Source organism: Monodelphis domestica, chromosome 4, assembly GCF_027887165.1.
Source record: "Monodelphis domestica isolate mMonDom1 chromosome 4, mMonDom1.pri, whole genome shotgun sequence".
NCBI lineage: Eukaryota > Metazoa > Chordata > Mammalia > Didelphimorphia > Didelphidae > Monodelphis > Monodelphis domestica.
The window spans coordinates 323,760,524-323,779,099 of NC_077230.1; the positions used below are offsets into that span (position 1 = coordinate 323,760,524).

At 38.0% G+C, this 18,576-nt stretch overlaps 1 protein-coding gene across 5 annotated transcripts in view; it reads left to right on the forward strand.

Moving 5' to 3' along the window:
- LCP1 (lymphocyte cytosolic protein 1) overlaps nucleotides 1–12,716 on the forward strand; it is a 103,914-nt gene extending 91,198 nt beyond the window's left edge. For all 5 annotated transcript variants that reach the window (XM_056794873.1, XM_007495439.3, XM_007495438.3 and 2 more), the window contains 5 exons: nucleotides 610–724; nucleotides 2,959–3,092; nucleotides 5,531–5,654; nucleotides 8,529–8,653; nucleotides 10,876–12,716. In XM_056794873.1, coding sequence (XP_056650851.1) covers nucleotides 610–724; nucleotides 2,959–3,092; nucleotides 5,531–5,654; nucleotides 8,529–8,653; nucleotides 10,876–11,008 — 631 coding nt within the window. In that variant the 3' untranslated portion in view covers nucleotides 11,009–12,716. The remainder of the gene's footprint in view (nucleotides 1–609; nucleotides 725–2,958; nucleotides 3,093–5,530; nucleotides 5,655–8,528; nucleotides 8,654–10,875) is intronic.
- Nucleotides 12,717–18,576: the final 5,860 nt, after the last annotated feature.

Consider the following 18,576-nt stretch of genomic DNA (forward strand, 5'->3'; position numbering starts at 1 on the left):
GGCTGGTGTAAGGAAAAAAACTTGGAATTCTGTGGAAAATTGAGCTGTTTAGATTTCAATGTAAAAGGGGGATCTTTTAGTACTCAACTCTAGTAGTCCAAGTAGTAAAGCCAGTGTAGAATACTTTCCATATGTCTTCTTTTGGGCCTGTCTATAACCTCAATTTATACCACACTGGACTGTTCCAACCCATTGGTTGTAGTGGAAGGAGAACTGAATTTGGAGTCAGACCATGACCCACTATTAGTCTACTGGAATCCATAACCAAAGCTTCTAGGAGATGTATCATATTTCTTCTTATTTTTCTTCCATACTTTTTCTTCCTCTCCTTTCTGTGGTAAAAAAATAATACTCAGTAGTACAGTGTATAATAGAGCCTAGTTCACTCATTCGTAGGAAATCTATCTTAAAAAAGGCAATCTACAAGTTAGGTTTCTATGTGCTTCCTCATGAGGAAAATGGGTGTGTTTTCTGTAAAATATGTGCTACTTATATGAGATTTACATGAGATAAATGAGAAAATGCTTTTTAGCCTTAAAATGCTGCACAAACATAGTTATAGTAATGGTCCAATTTGGTTAACAAAAGCTCCATTTTTTCTTCTTTTAGTGATTTGTCAGACTCCCTGGTCATCTTCCAGCTCTATGAAAAAATTAAAGTACCTGTTGACTGGAATCGAGTGAATAAACCGCCATATCCTAAACTGGGGGGTAATATGAAGAAGGTAGGCAGATACCGTCGCCAGATCGTGGTAGAGTTGTAAAGGAATGACCTTGCCGAGGAGCACTATATGAATACTTTATCAGGAGGCCAAGCTCAAATGAGTAACGTTTACACAAGGACACAGAGATCAGAAACTAGGGCAATATTTTCTTAAAGAGACCCTGCTATTTTAGAAAAGGACCTCTTTGTGAAATTGTGGAAATGTGAAAATTCTGGCTGAGATTATTAGTTAGTGGTGCCATACTCCTACAGTTCCTATAGCTCTTGCCCAGATCTTTCTTTCCTGTAACTTTCCAAAGCGATTCTTTTCTTTGTGCCAGATAATGGGATAAAAAAAAAAAAGATAACTTGGGCAGAGAATGGATCTAGTGTCAACACTGTGGGAACACTGCAGTATAAAAATTGCTACTGGACTATTGGAGTTGGAATGCAGATCAAAGCATATTATTTTTCATATTCGTTTATTTGTGTTTCTATTTGGGGATTTTAGTTTTATATGAGTATTCTTTTCAACAATGACTAATGTGGAAGTATATTCTGCAGGATAATATATATATTTATATATCAAATGAATTAACATCTGTTAGATGGGGGGAGGAAGAAAAGGAGAAATTTGGATCTTATGGTTTCTGAAAAGGTAGGTTGAAAATTGTTATTACATGTAATTGGGAAAATATCTTTACAAAAAGAGAGAGCTACAAATTATTTCCATGATAACATCCAGTCTCCAAAGTTCCATCATGTATATATAGTGTGTAGCCTCAGGTAAGTTTTTCAGCCTGATATAGGACTAAATGAGGAATTTAAATTGTTCACGCGAACTGCCAATTACTTAATCATTTGAGGGATCCATTGAACAATTAATTAAGGTTGAATCTATATCAAGGCAGTAGATGGCATTAATACTCATGCTATGGTTTTGTAGTTCAGATGTACCATGAATGGAAGAAAATGTGAAAGATCCTTGACACAAGTTGTATTTCAAATGTTTGTTCCCATTCCACCATAGAATCAGATTCATAGAGGAAATGCTTATCATACTCATGCCTTAGTCCAAGAAATATAAAAGCAGCTTTGAAAATAATAATTTTCTGCTCATCTGAACACAAATGATCCCCTCTTGGCTTGAACTAGATAGGCACAACATGGCATTTAGTAGATAAAGAATCTAACTCGGAGTCAAAAGACTTAGGTTCAAGTCTTAACCCTGACGCTACCCCATTTGACAATGGCCAAGTCACTTAACATCTGTATGCCTCAGACAGTTCTCCAAGTTCATTCATTGGAGATGAGGTTCCACCTACATCAAGGAAGAGAGTTTTTCACACCTTTTGACATTACAGGTTCAAACTAAAGAAAAATCTTAGCAAATTCTGATCTTAGGCTCCTTTTTAACCTTTGTTCTGTCTAGGGGAGAGTACAGTGGAAGAAAAAAAAATGAAGGTTTTTACCTTGAAAAAAGTATTATACTTCTCTAAGTTTCATGTGCTTTAGTTATTTATTTTAAAAGCCTTTATCTTCCATTGTGGGAATAGAAACAAAAGAAAAACAACTGCTTGATCACATGGTTTGATGGGGATATGATTGGGGATGTAGATTGTAAATGATCACCCTAGTGTAATGATCAATAATATGGAAATAGTTCTTGATCAATGACATATGTAAAAACTAGTGGAATTGTGCTTTGACTATAGGAGGGAGGTGGGGGTAGGGGAGAGAAAGAAGAAGAATCTTATAACCATGGAAAAATATTCTAAATTAATTAAATAAATTTTTGAAGAAAATCTTTCTCTTCCATCTTAGAATCATTACTATATATTGGTTCTAAGGTAGAAGAGCAGTAAGGGCTACGCAATGGGGGTTAAGTGATTCATCCAGAGTCACCCAGCTGGAAAGTATCTGAGACCAGATTTGAACTCAAGTCTCTAGGCCTGGCTCTCTTTCTATCCAGCCACCAAGCTGCCCCTGTTCCATGTGCTTTATAATGGCCATCTAATATGAAGATGAGGAGGCAGCTAGGTAGCACCATGGATAGAGCACCAGGCTTGGGCTCTGGAGGACCTGGGTTCAAATGTGGCCTCAGATACTTCCTAGATGTGTGATGCTGGGCAAATCACCAAACCCCCATTGCCAAGCTCTTGCCACTTGTCTTAGAAATGATACTAAGACAGACCATAATGGTTGAAAAATTATAATATAAAGATGATAATCATTTTCCTGCTTGATCATTAACAGCTTGAGAACTGTAACTATGCCGTGGAACTGGGGAAGAACCAAGCCAAGTTTTCTCTTGTTGGCATTGCTGGACAGGACCTCAATGAAGGAAACCGCACGTTGACACTGGCCTTAATTTGGCAGATAATGAGAAGGTATTCATTATTCGATAAGTCGGCTACTTCATCACTTTTTTTTAGAGCTAAATCATTTCAAGAACTAAGAATATGATTTAACCTAACTGGGAGGCCTAACTGGGCAAAAGGATTCCACTTTCAGTAACATAAAACATCACTTTTGAGAGCCAAATCTAAATAGGATCATAGATCTAGGGTTGGAAGAGACCTCAGAAACCATTGAGTCCAACCCCATCATTTATATAGCCTTGAGACTTTGCTATGTTTTGTACAGTTGTGTCCAAGGATAAGTGACCCCATTTGGAATTTTCCTGGTCAAGATACTGGAGTGGTTTGCCATTTCCTTCTCCAGCTCATTTTACAGAAGGGGAAACTGAGGCAAACGGGATTAAGTGCCTTGCCTGGGGTCACAAAATTAATATATATATGTGTGTGTGTACATATTTATATACACACACAAACACATGCTATTTTTCTACATTTTAGGCATAAGGCATATTGGAGAGAATTTTTATTAATTTAGCATTATTTTCAATCCAGCCTATTTCTACCTTAGACAGTGAAACTGATATAGTCCACTCATGCTCTCAGATTTCTCTCCTCTGAACCCATTTAATTAGGTCATTCAAGTCAAGAATGAATCACAAGAAAAACAACAATTTCAAGTTGACATGCTCACACTGTAAATCTAGCTCTAAAGCCCTTTACATGTGCATTAAAGTTTAAAGCATAGTTAGTCAGTCTATCCGAGAAATTTTCTCTCTGATGTTATTCCTGAATGGAGAGAGCACTAGAACTGGTGTTGGGAGGACTTGAATTAAAATCTAGCTTATGTACTTTATAGTTGTGTGCAAGTCACTTAATGTATTTGCCTCAGTTTCCTCATCTTTAAAGTGGGGATAATAATAGTATCTATCTCCCAGAGTGGTTTCAAGAACCAAATGAAATAATATTTTAAAAGTGATTTGCAAACTTTTAAATGTCTTATTATTATTAATTGACTTTTTGCTTTTTTTCTGAACACATTGCCTTTTAGAAAGCAACTTATTTTCCATAGGCTACTGTTGGGCTTATTCTTTGTTTTCCATTGAATTTTCAGGAATCTATATTAAATTACTCATTCAATTCAAGAAATATCATTGATACTTCTGAATAAGCATAGTTGTTTGTTTGCTTTTTTTAACTCTTACCTTCTGTCCTAGAATCAATACTAAATATTGATTCCAAAACAAGAGTGGTAAGGGCTAGGCAAATTGGAGTTAAGTGACTTGCTAAATCTAGTTGTTGTTTTTAACGGAATGTAAAAGAGTTTGGTTTATTCTAGTTACAGGTCTCTGGTCCCAAAGATTCTTGTTGTTATTGATCAGTCATTTTAGTTATACCCAATTCTTCATGACCCTGTTTTGGGTTTTTCTTGGCAAAGACATTGGAGTGGTTTGCCATTTCAACTTCTCTAACTCATTTGACATATGAGGAAACTGAGGCAAACAGAGTTAAGTGACTTACCCAGGGTCATACAGCTAGTAAGTATCTGAGGCCAGATTTACGTCAAGGAAGATGACTCATCTTGATTCCAGGTCCAGCACTTTATCCAGTCACAGTGATTATAGCTGCCCCAGAGATTATAGCATTTTCCTTCTGAAACTCTTTTACTTTAGAGGATGTTTTAGTACTTATTTTTCTTCTCTAGGGTAACACTATTTAATTCCCCCCACCGCCAAATTATTTTGGTAATCCTGATCTTTTAGCCTTTAGTTGTATTTTTGTTCTTGTCACTGGCCATATTTTGGATTTGTTGCTTATACATAAAATAAACAGTTCTGGTTGGAATATTCTCATTCAATTCCCTCTTCCTCTGAATTCTTTCTTTTTCTTTCTATACTTTCTTCTCCTGTCTCCCTACTCTCCTTTTCTTTTCCCAGAGATATGATGGGAACCCAAGAAATTTGCACTGTATGACATAATAATCAAATAAAATTGTCTTAGGAAGCAATAATGTCCCAATGTGATTCTGTTACCTCACATATGACTTTATTACTCTGAGAATTAGCCAGAAAGAGTATAATTAAATTTCTTTCTATAGTAATGCCACTTGTAAATATCAAATGAAATAATGAAGGTGAAAATACTTTATTTACTCCTGGGCCATAATGTAGATTTTATTATTATTATTATTATTATTATTATAGTCACTTAGCCTTATTTGCCTCAGTTTCCTCATGTGTAAAATGAAGTGGTGAAAGAAATTGCAAACTAATATCTTTGCCAGGAAAACCCCAAACAGAGTCATGTAAAGTCAGACATGATAGAAATTACTGTATAACAACAATTGTTATTTTATAATAGATTATTTTGAGGGAAAAAATACTATCATTACCATGACTGCTTATTAACATATGGAATTCTTATGTGATAACATACTTTCCTTAAAAGGCATGCTTCTTTTTGGGGGACAGGTATACACTGAGCATTCTTGAAGATATTGGTGGAGGACAAAAAGTCTATGATGATATTATTGTCAGTTGGGTGAATGAAACGTTGAAAGAAGCTGAGAAGAGCTCATCTATTTCTAGTTTCAAGGTACAATTCTTAATCTCATATTGCTTGTTAAAGGCCTATTCTAATTCCCAATGTTGAGGTTTCTCAATCGGTTGTAAAATATCCTTTCATGCTTGTTAAATATTGAAACCTTCTCTTGTTGACTTTGAAATAGCCTAGTGTTATAATGACCCATTATTATTATGACACTTATAATATGCCATGGAAATTGATGAACTTCTTTATTTTTTATTATTATTAATATTTATGGTATTATTATTTTTTGGAATTCTGCTGCTTTTTTCTAACTACTACTATATTTGTTAATAACTTTATAAAATACCCTCAAATACTGTGGCATTTTCTTTTAAATGGGCAGCTAGGTGGCAGTGAATAAAGTGTTGATTCTGGAGACAGGAAGACCTGAGTTCAAATGTGATCTCAGAGACTTACTAGCTGTTACCCTTCTGTTATCTTTGCCAAGAAAACTCCAAATGGGGTAACAGAGAATTAGACAAGCTTCAATGACCTGATGTGTTTTAATTTAATTTAATTTTTTCATTTTTTCTGATGTCTGTTTTAAAACTTTTTTTACTATGGTGAGTTTCCTAATACCTAAAAGGACCCCTATGTTGTTTTGCTTGTTTTTTGGTTTTGTTTTACATCAACCAAGCCTATTTTTGTTAATGGGCATTATATTTTATTAAATTTCGTACCTCTTCTTTTATAAATTAATTCTCAAGTAGCCTCTCTCACACACACACACATACATATATATAAATATAAAATGTACTCAAACTTGTGATACATTAATTATTTTCCTACTTATACATGAGTCTAGAATAAAAAGCTCTTTCAAGAGTGACCCTGAGCGAGTCATTTAACCCTGTTTGCCTCAATTCCTCAACTGTAAAAATGAACCAGAGAGGGAAATGGCAAACCACTCCAGTATCTTTGCCAAGAAAAATGGAGTCGCAGAGAGTCAGACATAACTGAAATGAAAGTATTTTTATGCCCATCCTTCATTTGAGAAAGCCGAGGCTCAGAAAGGTTAGATAATTTTCCTAAGATCACATAACTAGTGTCCAGTTGATCCAAGACTCAAAGCCAGGGTTCTGATTCAAAATCTAGTATTTTTCCCATCACCACCGCTCCACCTCCTAACCATCTCTTGATGTGACTAGGCAGTCTCTTGCTCCCTCTTGTGGATGGTCTTTACACTGCTTGTTAGCATCTCTATCAATAGATCCAATTGAGGAATTAGGGTGAAATTCAAATCTAGCCAATTAGCTGCTGCTTAGAAATTCCAGTAAATCAATTCACTATGATACTTTAAATAATGGTCAAAGCAAAGGTAAGAGGATTGATTTGATTTTAGTCATTGTTTTCTCTGTCTTGGGGATTCCTGGATCACCTGTGATATTGAGAATACATACCTACAGACAGATTATCCTATTTGCTAGCCTATATATGCTTTTTTTTTTGAGAAAATTTTATTTAATTAGTTAATTTAGAATATTTTTCCATGGTTACAAGATGCATGTTCTTTTCCTCCCCTTCCCCTCACCCCCTCCTGTAGCTGATGCAATTCTACTGAGTATTACATGTGTCATTGATCAAGACCTATTTCCATATTATTGATATTTGCACTTATCCTATATATGTTAAAAGAAAAAGTTTCTGATCCACCCTCAGAGAATAAGAAGCACTTGCCCATTGCTGCCATATTGATGTTGCTGAAACTCCATTTTCATTATGGTTCTTTCCTGTCTAAGTATTATAATGTGGCTCCTCCTGCCTGACTCTCAGGGTCTTGAGTAATCCGAGTCATTTGTGCTCTCTCACATCCACCCTTTTCAAAGGTTTTTCCTCATTATCCTGTGAATCTGCCATGCTCATCTTCAAAGGATTCCAGGACTTTGGTCTTGTTTTGCTCCTGAGCCTAGCCTTCCTCCAGCATCCTTCAGAGCTTTCCAGGCCCTAGCCAAAGCCCACCTCAAGGTCAAATTCCTCTAGGAAGACTCCTCTCTGTCTCTTCCAGTTGTTCTGATATAACCTTTTTCTGAAAGCCAAATCACTGGCAGTCACTTCCATAGCTTAGCACTTATTGCTTTTTTAAAAAAATTATTGCATGGTCTTAATTATTTCTCCTTAAGTAGACTAAAGGCAAGGACTACATCTTAATCTTCCTGAGAACAGTACTCAATAAAAATGTGGTTGATTGATAGATTGATCCATTTTTATTATAAAATCACAGGGTGGCTTGTTTTTTTGGGGAGAGTTGGTGGTTGTTTAAGACTTAGGATGGTTATTTCTTTCATCTGATGTACTTTTATCTTTAAGGAAGTGAATGACATCTTTCCAAGTGTTTTCAAACTACACAGGCTTCTGAGAGTGAGTGAAAGGAGGGTCAGACTTAAAATCTGCAGTCTAGGTCTGAGTCTCAGCTCTGATGCTGTCTGACCATGTTCTTACAGACAAATCACTTGATCTTTTGGAATCAGTTTCCACCCCTATAACATAGTGATAATTATCCTCATACTTATCCGGCAGTGTTGGTAAGAGGTAAAAACTTGGGAAACAGTAAGGCGTGCTGAAAGTAGGAATTCTTATTGTTACCAGTGAGTGTCATTAATATCATTATTTCTTTGATGTTGATAATAATTGTTATATACATTTGAGCTTCCCAAGATCTCTCTGTCCCTCCTTCCTGAGATCATAGTCATTCTGCAGTAGCTCTTTTGAAGAAGGAATAAAATTCTGCTAAAACCTTAAACTAAACAAACTAAACTGCATAGAGATCATAAACATTTGACTGGAAAGAATGACCTATTTTCTTATGACTAACAGAAATTCTGTTGAAATAGAGTAGAAGTGACTTTATATGTTTGGTTTGTTTTTTCTCTTTCTCTATAGGACCCTAAGATCAGCACAAGTATGCCTGTATTGGATCTCATTGATGCCATTCAAGCAGGATCCATTAAATATGATCTTTTAAAAACAGATGATCTAAATGATGAAGAAAAACTTAATAATGCCAAGTATGAAAACAAGATTTTGGGGTGGGGTTGGGTGGGGTGGGGTGGGGAGAGGAACCATAGAAGAAAAAGTCAGCCCAAATGTTCTGGTAGTTGACATTTCAGTATTTTTTTTAACCTGTGATTTCATCCATTGTGAGAGTTTCTAGGTGAGGAAATTCCCTCTGAAAATGTTGGATCATCAACTTTTTTTAAAATTCATATTCTTAGAAATTTGTTGGGTGAACAGCAAGGTGGCTCAGTGGATAGAGAACCAGACCAAGAGATGAGAGATCTTGAGTTCAAATATCGCCTCAGACATTTCGTAACTATGTGACTGAGCAAGTCACTTAATCCTCATGACCTAGTCCTTATGGCTCTTCTGCCTTGGAACTGATTTCAGTATGGATTATAAGACAGAAAGTAAGGGATAAAGAGAGAGAGAGAGATGGACAGAGACAGAGAGAGAAATGGAGAGAGGAAGGAAGAAAGAAAGAAGGAGAAAGGAGAAAAGGGGAGAGACAAGGGGGAGAGAGAGGAGATGGGGAAAGTGGAGGAAGAGAGAAAAAAGTAAATTATTGTGACTGCTAGGACATTATGTGACTTGCCAGCATCAAACTATTTGGGAAGTGGAACTTGAAGTTTTGTCTTGCTGACACCGATGTCAGTCATCTCTCCACAATGCCATGATTCCTCTCAATTTAGTCTAAAATTTCATAAAACTTGTTTTAGAATCATTACTCACAGCAACTCTTTTGAAAGAGCTTGAATGAATCAAACACCAGTTTCACAAATGAACCTCTCCCATGGGAGCAGGTAGTGGGAAAACCTGTATCCAAGCTCCATCCTTATGCCCCTTAGGAACTTAAATCTTTTATTTACAAATTCAAATCACCTGGAAAATGGGTGACTTAGAGAACTTAAAAGTATACCCTTAGAAATATTCCTTCTCACATAAGTGTAGAGTTAATAAGTTATGAGTAGCCAAGTACTGATTATGTCAACCCTCCTGATCTAACCCAAGATAATGCCTAGGAGCCAGGAGAAAGATGTGTTACTGTTAATTAAAAATTTAAATATATTTAAATTAAATTTATTAATTAAAATTTAGACTATATTTCCCTCTAGAAGCAATTTTATGAATAGATCTTTCATGTAACAGAAAAAACACAATACCAATTTCATGATTTGTCACTGCAACATCTCATGAATCTGTCCCCCTTCCTGCAATCACCTTAATACAGGTCATTATTACTAGTCACTTCCACTAGAGAAGTAGCCAAGCAGAGGGATCCAGCAGAATATGGGACTAACAATACTGGTTTTGGAGCTCTGTGTTTAAGTTTTTGACATTTTTTTTTAACCCTTACCTTCTCTTTTAGAATCAGTACTAAGTTGGTTCCAAGGCAGAAGTCTAGTAAGGGCTAGGTAATGTACTGTAAAGGCCAAAATGTAAGGGGTTAAAATTATCAGAGTGTGGTTGCCAGGAATTAATTAATTCCAAATGATTTTTTAGCAATTTATTTTTAAATATAGAGTGAACATAGGGAAATGAGAAAGAGGGCAGGGTAAGAAATCTAGCTTAATGAGCTAGACTATTTGCTCAAGCCCTGGCTTTACTCCGGCAGGGCTCCAGAAGCCCCAGCCGGAGGGCCTAGGGATCAATTAAAACAAGGGTTTTAGCCACGAGGCCTCCTCCAAGACAAGAGGACCCTCCAGAGGCTAGTACCTCTCAGAATAGACCAGGGAAAGGAGTCAGCCTTTCTCACTCACTCATGTGGTAGTCTTAATAGAAACAGTCCTCAGCCAGAGCTCCTCCTCCAAGGTCAATTTGAAGGCGAAAGACCTTGTCACAGGAAGTTCTTGGCATTTTTAAAGACCATTCCTTTTCCTCACTTCCTGTGCCTTCCCTCCATTTTACTTGGACCAATTACAGCTAAAGCTTTGCTTAGGACTGCCCAAGGGGCAGTCAGTGGGTTCTGATTCATCACCCACTTTCACACATGTGGGTCACAGATTTTCCCCACTTAAGGATAAGTAGGGTGTATACGCTTCTGGTGACTAAATCTAAAAAATGGACAGGAGAGAGTTAATCTCATCTTCATAGTACCCAGAGTTTCATTGTGGAGTTTCATTCCAAAATCTTTCAGTGAGCAGCTAGGATATAATGAGACAAAATTGTAATAATGTGACCTCTTCCTATTTTGCCACTTAAATTTTTAATCCATTTCTTATTTCATTTTTAGGTATGCCATTTCAATGGCTCGAAAAATTGGGGCAAGAGTATATGCTCTTCCAGAAGATCTGGTTGAAGTGAAACCCAAGATGGTCATGACAGTTTTTGCATGTCTCATGGGAAAGGGGATGAAGAAGGTGTAAGGCCAAGTAGGGTTGACCTCAGAGGCTGAATCACACAATTTTGACGGCCTCGATATTGGATGCCCTTTTCAAGACCCAAGAAGCATGTGGACTGGCTAAGCCATTCCAGAGTTTAAAGAGATTGTAACATTAAAGCAAGGTTCTAAGCAGCATTTAGTTCAGCCAAATAATCTAGCCTGTGTTTAACAGAAATATGCTTCATTTCTTTAAAAACAAAAAGAAAGAAACCCTAAACCTCATGCAAATAATTTATATCCTTGAATATATCTGCTTCCTTTGAAAATCCAAAAATATTATTTCCTAGCAGCCCTTCCCCACAAGCTCCACTTTAATCATTAGCCCAATATATGGGCCTCAGTATTGTTATTCCCCGTATAGTGTTTCAAGTTTAGTTACACAGTTGTTGGGTTGTTGTTTTTTTTTAAGACAAAGTGATGGACTGAGAAAGAACCATTGGTTTATTACGCAAAGCCTTTGTTTTCTTTGCAGTTACCTTATTTTAGATGCTTCTTGCTGGTGCCTCTGCTTTCTTGATGCCCCACAAATTCCTACTCCCTATTCCTAACCTGCAATCGCTTCTTTCATTAGCATCACCCGGTATCTCTTTTCTTCTCCTTAGACCTCAGACCTCAGACCTTGGTGTTCCCTTGGTTTGGCTGCTAGGCATCCCTGCCATTCATTAGGGGCTCCCTTTGAAGAGGGGGAACTTTCCCATCTCTCAGAGTTGAGCCTAAATTATTAGTCATTGGTCTCCCACCCTAGGACCTGGCCTAATGGTTCCCAAGCCTCCTTGGGATGCAGAAGGCTCCAGAGTTTGGTTCGTGGGCAAGTCATCAGCTCTCTCATCCGTGTCATGTTCAGGTGAGGTTTGGCACAAGGCCAGGCCTCAAAACCCAGACACAAAATCCAGGGTTCATTTCTTTCCTTGGGCCAAGATTTGATTGTAATGAGGTTGAAATGAAATGGGGCTCTTTGCCCTGAAGCTGTTTGTCCCTAACCCTAGCCTTGTGGGAGAGTTGAGAAATGCCTCTGTTTCTAGCAATCCTGGGGGTGACCCATCCTCACTGTGGCTTGCTCTCAGATTTCTGGTATTTCTAATTGTTCTGTAGGCCAGGATATTCATAACATTTACTTTGCTGGAACTTTAGAGTCCTTATGCACCCCAGGGGATACGTGCCAATGAATTAGCCTTCCTCTCCATGTCCCATAACCAATGTAATGGACTTTTACAAAATGATAATCAAAACCCCCATGGATTCAAACAGCTACACTTAAACAAGAAAATCTGAAGAAATAAACTTAAAGGTCTAAAAGCAGCACATCTGTCCTCACTGACACCAGGCCAACACCTCCTTGCTTTGAAAAAATTTTCTGCATTTTCCTTTGAAAACATCTGGAGACCAAAGGGTCTCACTTAAGGATCACTTAATGGACCATATAGCCACGGTTTAAAGCAGTCAATGTGCTTCATCTTCTCTGGGGCCCTGGCAATGAGCCAAAGCCTGGGGGCCCTTACGTTGACTCACCAATCAATGTTTCTACTGTATCTGTATGCACAGGCTTGAATTTTGCCTTAGTCTAATCTGTACTTATCCTGTAGCCTCAGATAATTGTCTGTTTTCCTAATGTCCTTCCACTGAGGAGGAATAGAAATGCCTTAATGAAAAATAAAGATGCTAGAGATCTCCAAATAAAACATTCTCTAAAATGTGTGTCTTTGGAAATTTTTGCAGTAATAAGGTGTTTGTTGATAAGTGTGAAACAATTAAGCTTGGAACTGTGCCTCGAGCAAAGTCCACACTTGCCCATGACTCCAGGGTTAACCCACTGGTGGCAAACAATCAGTCAACAAAAATAACAAATGGAAGACAGCTTAATCATAACAGCCATGGGATCGTTTCAACAGCTGTTCTGCCATTCCCAGGCTTGATTTTTATTTTTATACCCATTTTCTTGGCATGCAGGTACACAAAATCAAAGAAAGAATTGGAAAAGTGATACATTAACTTTTAACAAATCACTTGATTAACATTGTATATTTTCCTATTGTGATTAAAGAAAGAATAAAGGTTGCACACAAGATAAATTATTTTGTCACAGGTGTCTTAATTTTCTCATTACCCTGTGAGAAGTTTTGAGCTTACAATTAAGGAAAATTACTGCTTTTAATAAAATGGAATAATTAATCAGAAGTTCTTAAAAGACAATTCAACAATCATATCATAGAGGCTGAGAGGTCTGGGAACACAATTCAAATTTAGACTGGTCATTTCTTAGGGTTCTTTACTAGGGAGTTCCTGAGTTACTGATTTGTGTAATCAAGTCACCGAGGCATACTGAAGCTTGATGTACTTATCACTTGGGCCTCTATGATTGATTTGTGTGCTGACTTCATGAGAATAGGCAGTGATCCAAATTCCTGCTCCTCCTTCCCTGTTGAATTAGATGTTTTTCTACACTAAATTCTCTCTGTGTGTGCACAACTCTCCATTGTCCAGTTCAAATAAGTGTGAGGGTTATCTAATTGCCTACTCTGCTTAGCTCTACCTCTGTGTTCTGTGCACTCTTCTGTTCATGTACCACAATTTTGAGAAATCATTAATTTTATCTCCCTTTGTACACTAAAAATATTTCTTTTCCTCATGATTTTTCTTTTCCCCCTTGAAACCCACAGAGAACAAACCAAAAACCAGTCTGTCACCAGGTCCTCTGTGTATCTTATTTCATTTCCTCGATACCATTTGAAGGCATAGATTTTCTGATGAGACACTTGATTCTTCCTTTTCCTATTAAGATCCCAGAATTTCTCTAAATCCCTCCTGATTAGAGAAATGCAAATTAAAACGACAGCTGAGGTACCACCTCACACCTAGCAGATTGGCCAATATGACAGCAAAGGAAAGTAATAAATTCTGGAGGGGATTTTGCAAAATTGGGACACTAATGCATTGCTGGTGGAGTTGTGAATTGATCCAACCATTCTGGAAGACAATTTGGAACTATGCCCAAAGGGTGCTAAAAGACTGTCTGCCCTTTGATACAGGTATGCCACTACTAGGTTTTTACCCCAAAGAGATTTTTTTTTTTACCCTTACCTTCCATCTTGGAATCAATACTGTGTATTGGCTCCAAGGCAGAAGAGTGGTAAGGGCTAGGCAATGGGGGTCAAGTGGCTTGCCCAGGGTCACACAGCTGGGAAGTGTCTGAGGCCAGATTTGAACCTAGGACCTCCCAGTCTCTAGGCCTGGCTCTCAATTCACTGAGCTACCCAGCTGCCCCCTCCCCAAAGAGATTTTTTTTAAATGTTTGTACAAAAATATTTATAGCTGCGCTTTTTGTGATGACAAAAAAAAATTAGAAAACAAGGGGGTGTCTCCATTGGGGAATGACTGAATAAATTATGGTATCTGGTGGTGATGGAATATTATTGTGCTGAAAGGAACAATGAACTGGAGGAATTCCATTTGAACTGGAAAGACCTCCAGAAACTGATGCAGAGTGAAAGGAGAAGAACCAGGAGAACCATATACACAGAGACCAATACATTTTGGCACAATCAAATGTAATGGACTTCTCTATTGGTAGCAATGCAATGACCCAGGACAATACTGAGGGATCTATGAGAAAGAACACTATCCACATCCAGAGAAAGAACTGTGGGAGTAGAAACACAGAAGAAAAACAATTGCTTGATTACATGGGTCAATGGGGACATGACTGGGGTTCTAAATGATCACCCTATTACAAATATTAATAATATGGAAATAGGTTCTGAACAATGATACATATAAAACCTAGTGAAATTGCTCCTTGACTCCGAGACAGGGGAAAGGAGGAGGGGAGGGAAAGAATGAAAATAAATAAACAAATAATGAAGTCAATAAAAAAAATTAATTCTGTGGCAAACTCAAGACCTGAAATCTACTGTCCTTCATCTGAAAAGTAACTATCTGGGTTCTTAATTTTTCAGTGGGCTGATCAGTCCTCTGCATGTATAACTCATGCATTTTAAATTGACTTCAAACAATTATACAAATGTTTAAACACCAAAAAACCCCACATGCACAAAGTTAGTTATTTTTAAAGGGGATTCTCTATTGTGTACTCTAACTGGGACTTACCAAATTGCCTGGTAAAACATGCAGTTGGCATTTACTCATGAAAAAAAAAATCTGCAAGTGTTATAGGAGATTCTGGAAAAGGTGCAAAGAATGACAGTTTGGGTGATGTTTTTTAAGTGTACTCAAAGGAAGAAAATCAAAGATTTGGGCAGGTTAGCAGGGCAGTAAACTATAGTTTGCAGAAGAACATAAGCAGAACTTTCTACATGCATCCCAGATGTCACAGTGGAGAGAGTTCTCAATGCTTTTTTTAAAAAAGTGACCTGCATTATTCCCAACTACTTATAATGCAAATCTTCTCAGGAATACAATGATCCAGGACAATTCTGAAGGACTTATGACAAGGAATGTTGTCTACCTCCAGAGAAAGAATTATTCAAATTCAAACACATTGTTTTTAACCTTCCTTTATTTGTATTTGTATTTTGAGGTTTGGGCGGGTTTTTTAATGAGTATTCTCTTATAACAATAGAAGTATGTTTTGCACAATAATAAATGTAATAACCCAGATCAAATTGCTTACCATCTCTGGAGGGAGGGGGGAGCAAAGGAGGGGGAGGGAGGGAGACAATTCGCATCTTATAAGTTCAGAAAACTTTGTTGAAAATTGTTTTTACATGTAAATGGGAAAATAGAATATTTTTAAAATTAAAAAAAATATTTTTTAGGCATAAACACATTTAAAAGTGCAAATGTTAACTGCAAAGTTGTCTTCTTTCCTATTCTGAGACTGTGTGATAGGAATGGAAGGAAGAAAAGGGGAAAGAACCCAAACTTTTAGGGCATTCAAAATAAGGGATTCATAATGAATTTCTTGAAAGTCCCCAGAAGAGTGTTATTCTTCACAAAGAATTGGAAAACTTTAGGAGTGAAGTGGGAAGCTAGGATCTTGGATTCTGTTCAGTCTCTGAAAGACTAATCCTCCAACATGAATGATGTTTTGACTTCTCCAAAACACTTTTGCTTCCTGCCTATGTGGGTCTGATTTCTTTCCTTAACTGATGACAGCTAGAAGTTCTGTGTATTTGCTTTGTGGTACTTGGCTCCCCCTGTACCCTAGGTATATACTAGAAATGCGGATCCATAGTTATTGATCAGTCGCCAGTACTGGGTAGAGGTTGCAATATTAGTGGAAGAAGGGTAGACACTCGCAGCCAGGGTGAGGGAAGAGCTCTGCTTTGAGCGTTGAAGTTGGACCTCTGAGACCTGCCTAAAGAGGAGAGGGGCTCACAGGTCCCTCAATGGCATGCTGGAGGGATTGGAGGGCTGATGCTTTAAGCATAATTTCTACCAGATTGCTTTCCAATTTCCCCAGAAGTTTTTAATCAAATAGGGAGTTTTCCCTAGGTAATTCATGTTTTGTTTTTTTTTTACTTTATCAAATACTTTATTATTGAGTTCTTTTGTTTCTGAATCTCCCTGATCTAATCTGTTCCACTGATCTCTAGTTTTTTAGTCAATACCAGATGGTTTTGAAGACTGCTGCTTCATAATATAATTTGAGCTCTGAAAGTGCTATTTTCCCTTCATCATTACTCATTTTCATTTTCATTTTCTTTGGTTTTCTAGATCATTTGTTTTTCCAAATTATTTTAGCAAGCTAAAATAATTTAAATATTTTTATATATTTATTTAATAATTTATTTATATATAGAATTTATTTAATAATTTAAATAAATAAAATAAAATAAAACAAATTATTTTAGCAAGCTCTGTAAAGTATCCCCTGGATCATTTCATTAGTATCATTAAAAGTGTAATTTAATTCTGGTAGTATTGGCATTTTTATTATATTGGTATGGTCTAGCCATGAGCACTAAATCTTTCTCCAACTCTATTGGGAAACAAATAAATAGCAAAAACAACTTGACATTTGGAGGTCATGAAGAACGAGGTTCCCCTGCTTTGGGATCTGGTAGATCCCTAGAGTGAGCCCTGATAAACATCACACAGAACAAGTTCCGGAAGCCCAAGTTCAGGCCAGCACAAAATGGAGCTGCCAATTCCAAGAGGAGGTGGGTTGAGGCATCCCCAGCTCTTGAAATTCCAGATCTTCAACTCGATTAATCTGAACCCCCCCAGAATTCCCAATTGATCTACCTTCCAAGTCCTGAAAGGTCCCCCCTGAAATCAGCTGGTATGGTTCACAAGTTTCACTCCTCAGGGTCCACCGTGGTAGGACAAAGTGCAGATCTAAAAGCCCACCTAGGAGACTCCAAGGGCACTAATCTCCCCAGTAGTTTAGGCTGCTGCTTTTTCAGGAGACTTTCTAGAGGATGTGCCAGGGTTCTTTGAGGAGTACGTAAGGGCTGTACTTTCCCAGAGATGGGAAGAGGGAGAGAGGGATGATTGGAGGGCTTAGGTACCTCCATGATGCTCCAAACTAGGGACCCTCTGCCATCACAAACAGGCTAGAAGCCAATTTGCAGCCAATTCAAGCCCTCATCTCCACTCCCCTATCCAGAGCTGAATGGCCATCCATCACCTATGCTGATGAACCCTGGAAAACAACACCCCACACAAAGAATTTAGAGGCAAAATGAAAAAGACGGGATACTTTATGACCCAGAAACCCCCATCCAGCCACCTGAGTCCTCTTCAAGTCGGGACCCTGGCAATCGGGCTGGGCTTTCAGGCTCAAGCTGGCACTGCCAGCAGACAAGACCCCTTCCTAACCTTAGCCTGGCCTTAAACCTAGTCAGGCTCGCTGTTTCCCAGGACTCCATACTCTGAGCTTTCACCGTGGGGAGCTGTGTCTCCCTCACCTGCACCTTCAGAAAGAAAGGCTGAAAGAAAGTGGTGGAGGTGGGCAGTGATAGAAGAGAGACCCCCATGCTCTGAGATCTGTGTTTTTCACCACGTGGTACTAGTTAAGCATAGATTGCAAAACCTGTATTATTAGCACTAACTAGACATAAATTGCACAATCTGTATTGCTAAGCATTTAACTGCCGTATATTAGTTATAATAGTCTTGCACTGTTCTGTTCTGTATTTATATCAGTTATACTGGTCTTATACTGTACTGTACCCTCCCTGCTTTTCATGCAGAGATAAGAGCATTCCAGAGAGATAGTGAGGCTTCTCCTCCCCGGGAGTTTTTGGCGTAGAACGCCCCAGAAAGCTCCGAGATGAACTATTCAATGAACATGCAAACCCTAATTCACCCCTTGGGCTGCTCCAAGATTGGGGGAGGGGCGGCATTCCATCAGCCCTGAGGCTATTTCATTGCTCTAAACCTCTTCTTTAAATAAAAACTTTCATACTTCTGGACAAGAACGTAACTTTGAGCCTCCCATTCTTGGAGTGAGACCCAGATACAAACTTTGGAGTGTTTTTCACACAAAGGAAAGGTTTCCCGGTGGGTCCGGGGGACTTTCCATTTTCCATTAGTTGCTCCACTAAATTTCACTCAACAAACATCTAGCCTCTCCCAAGATTAGCAGAT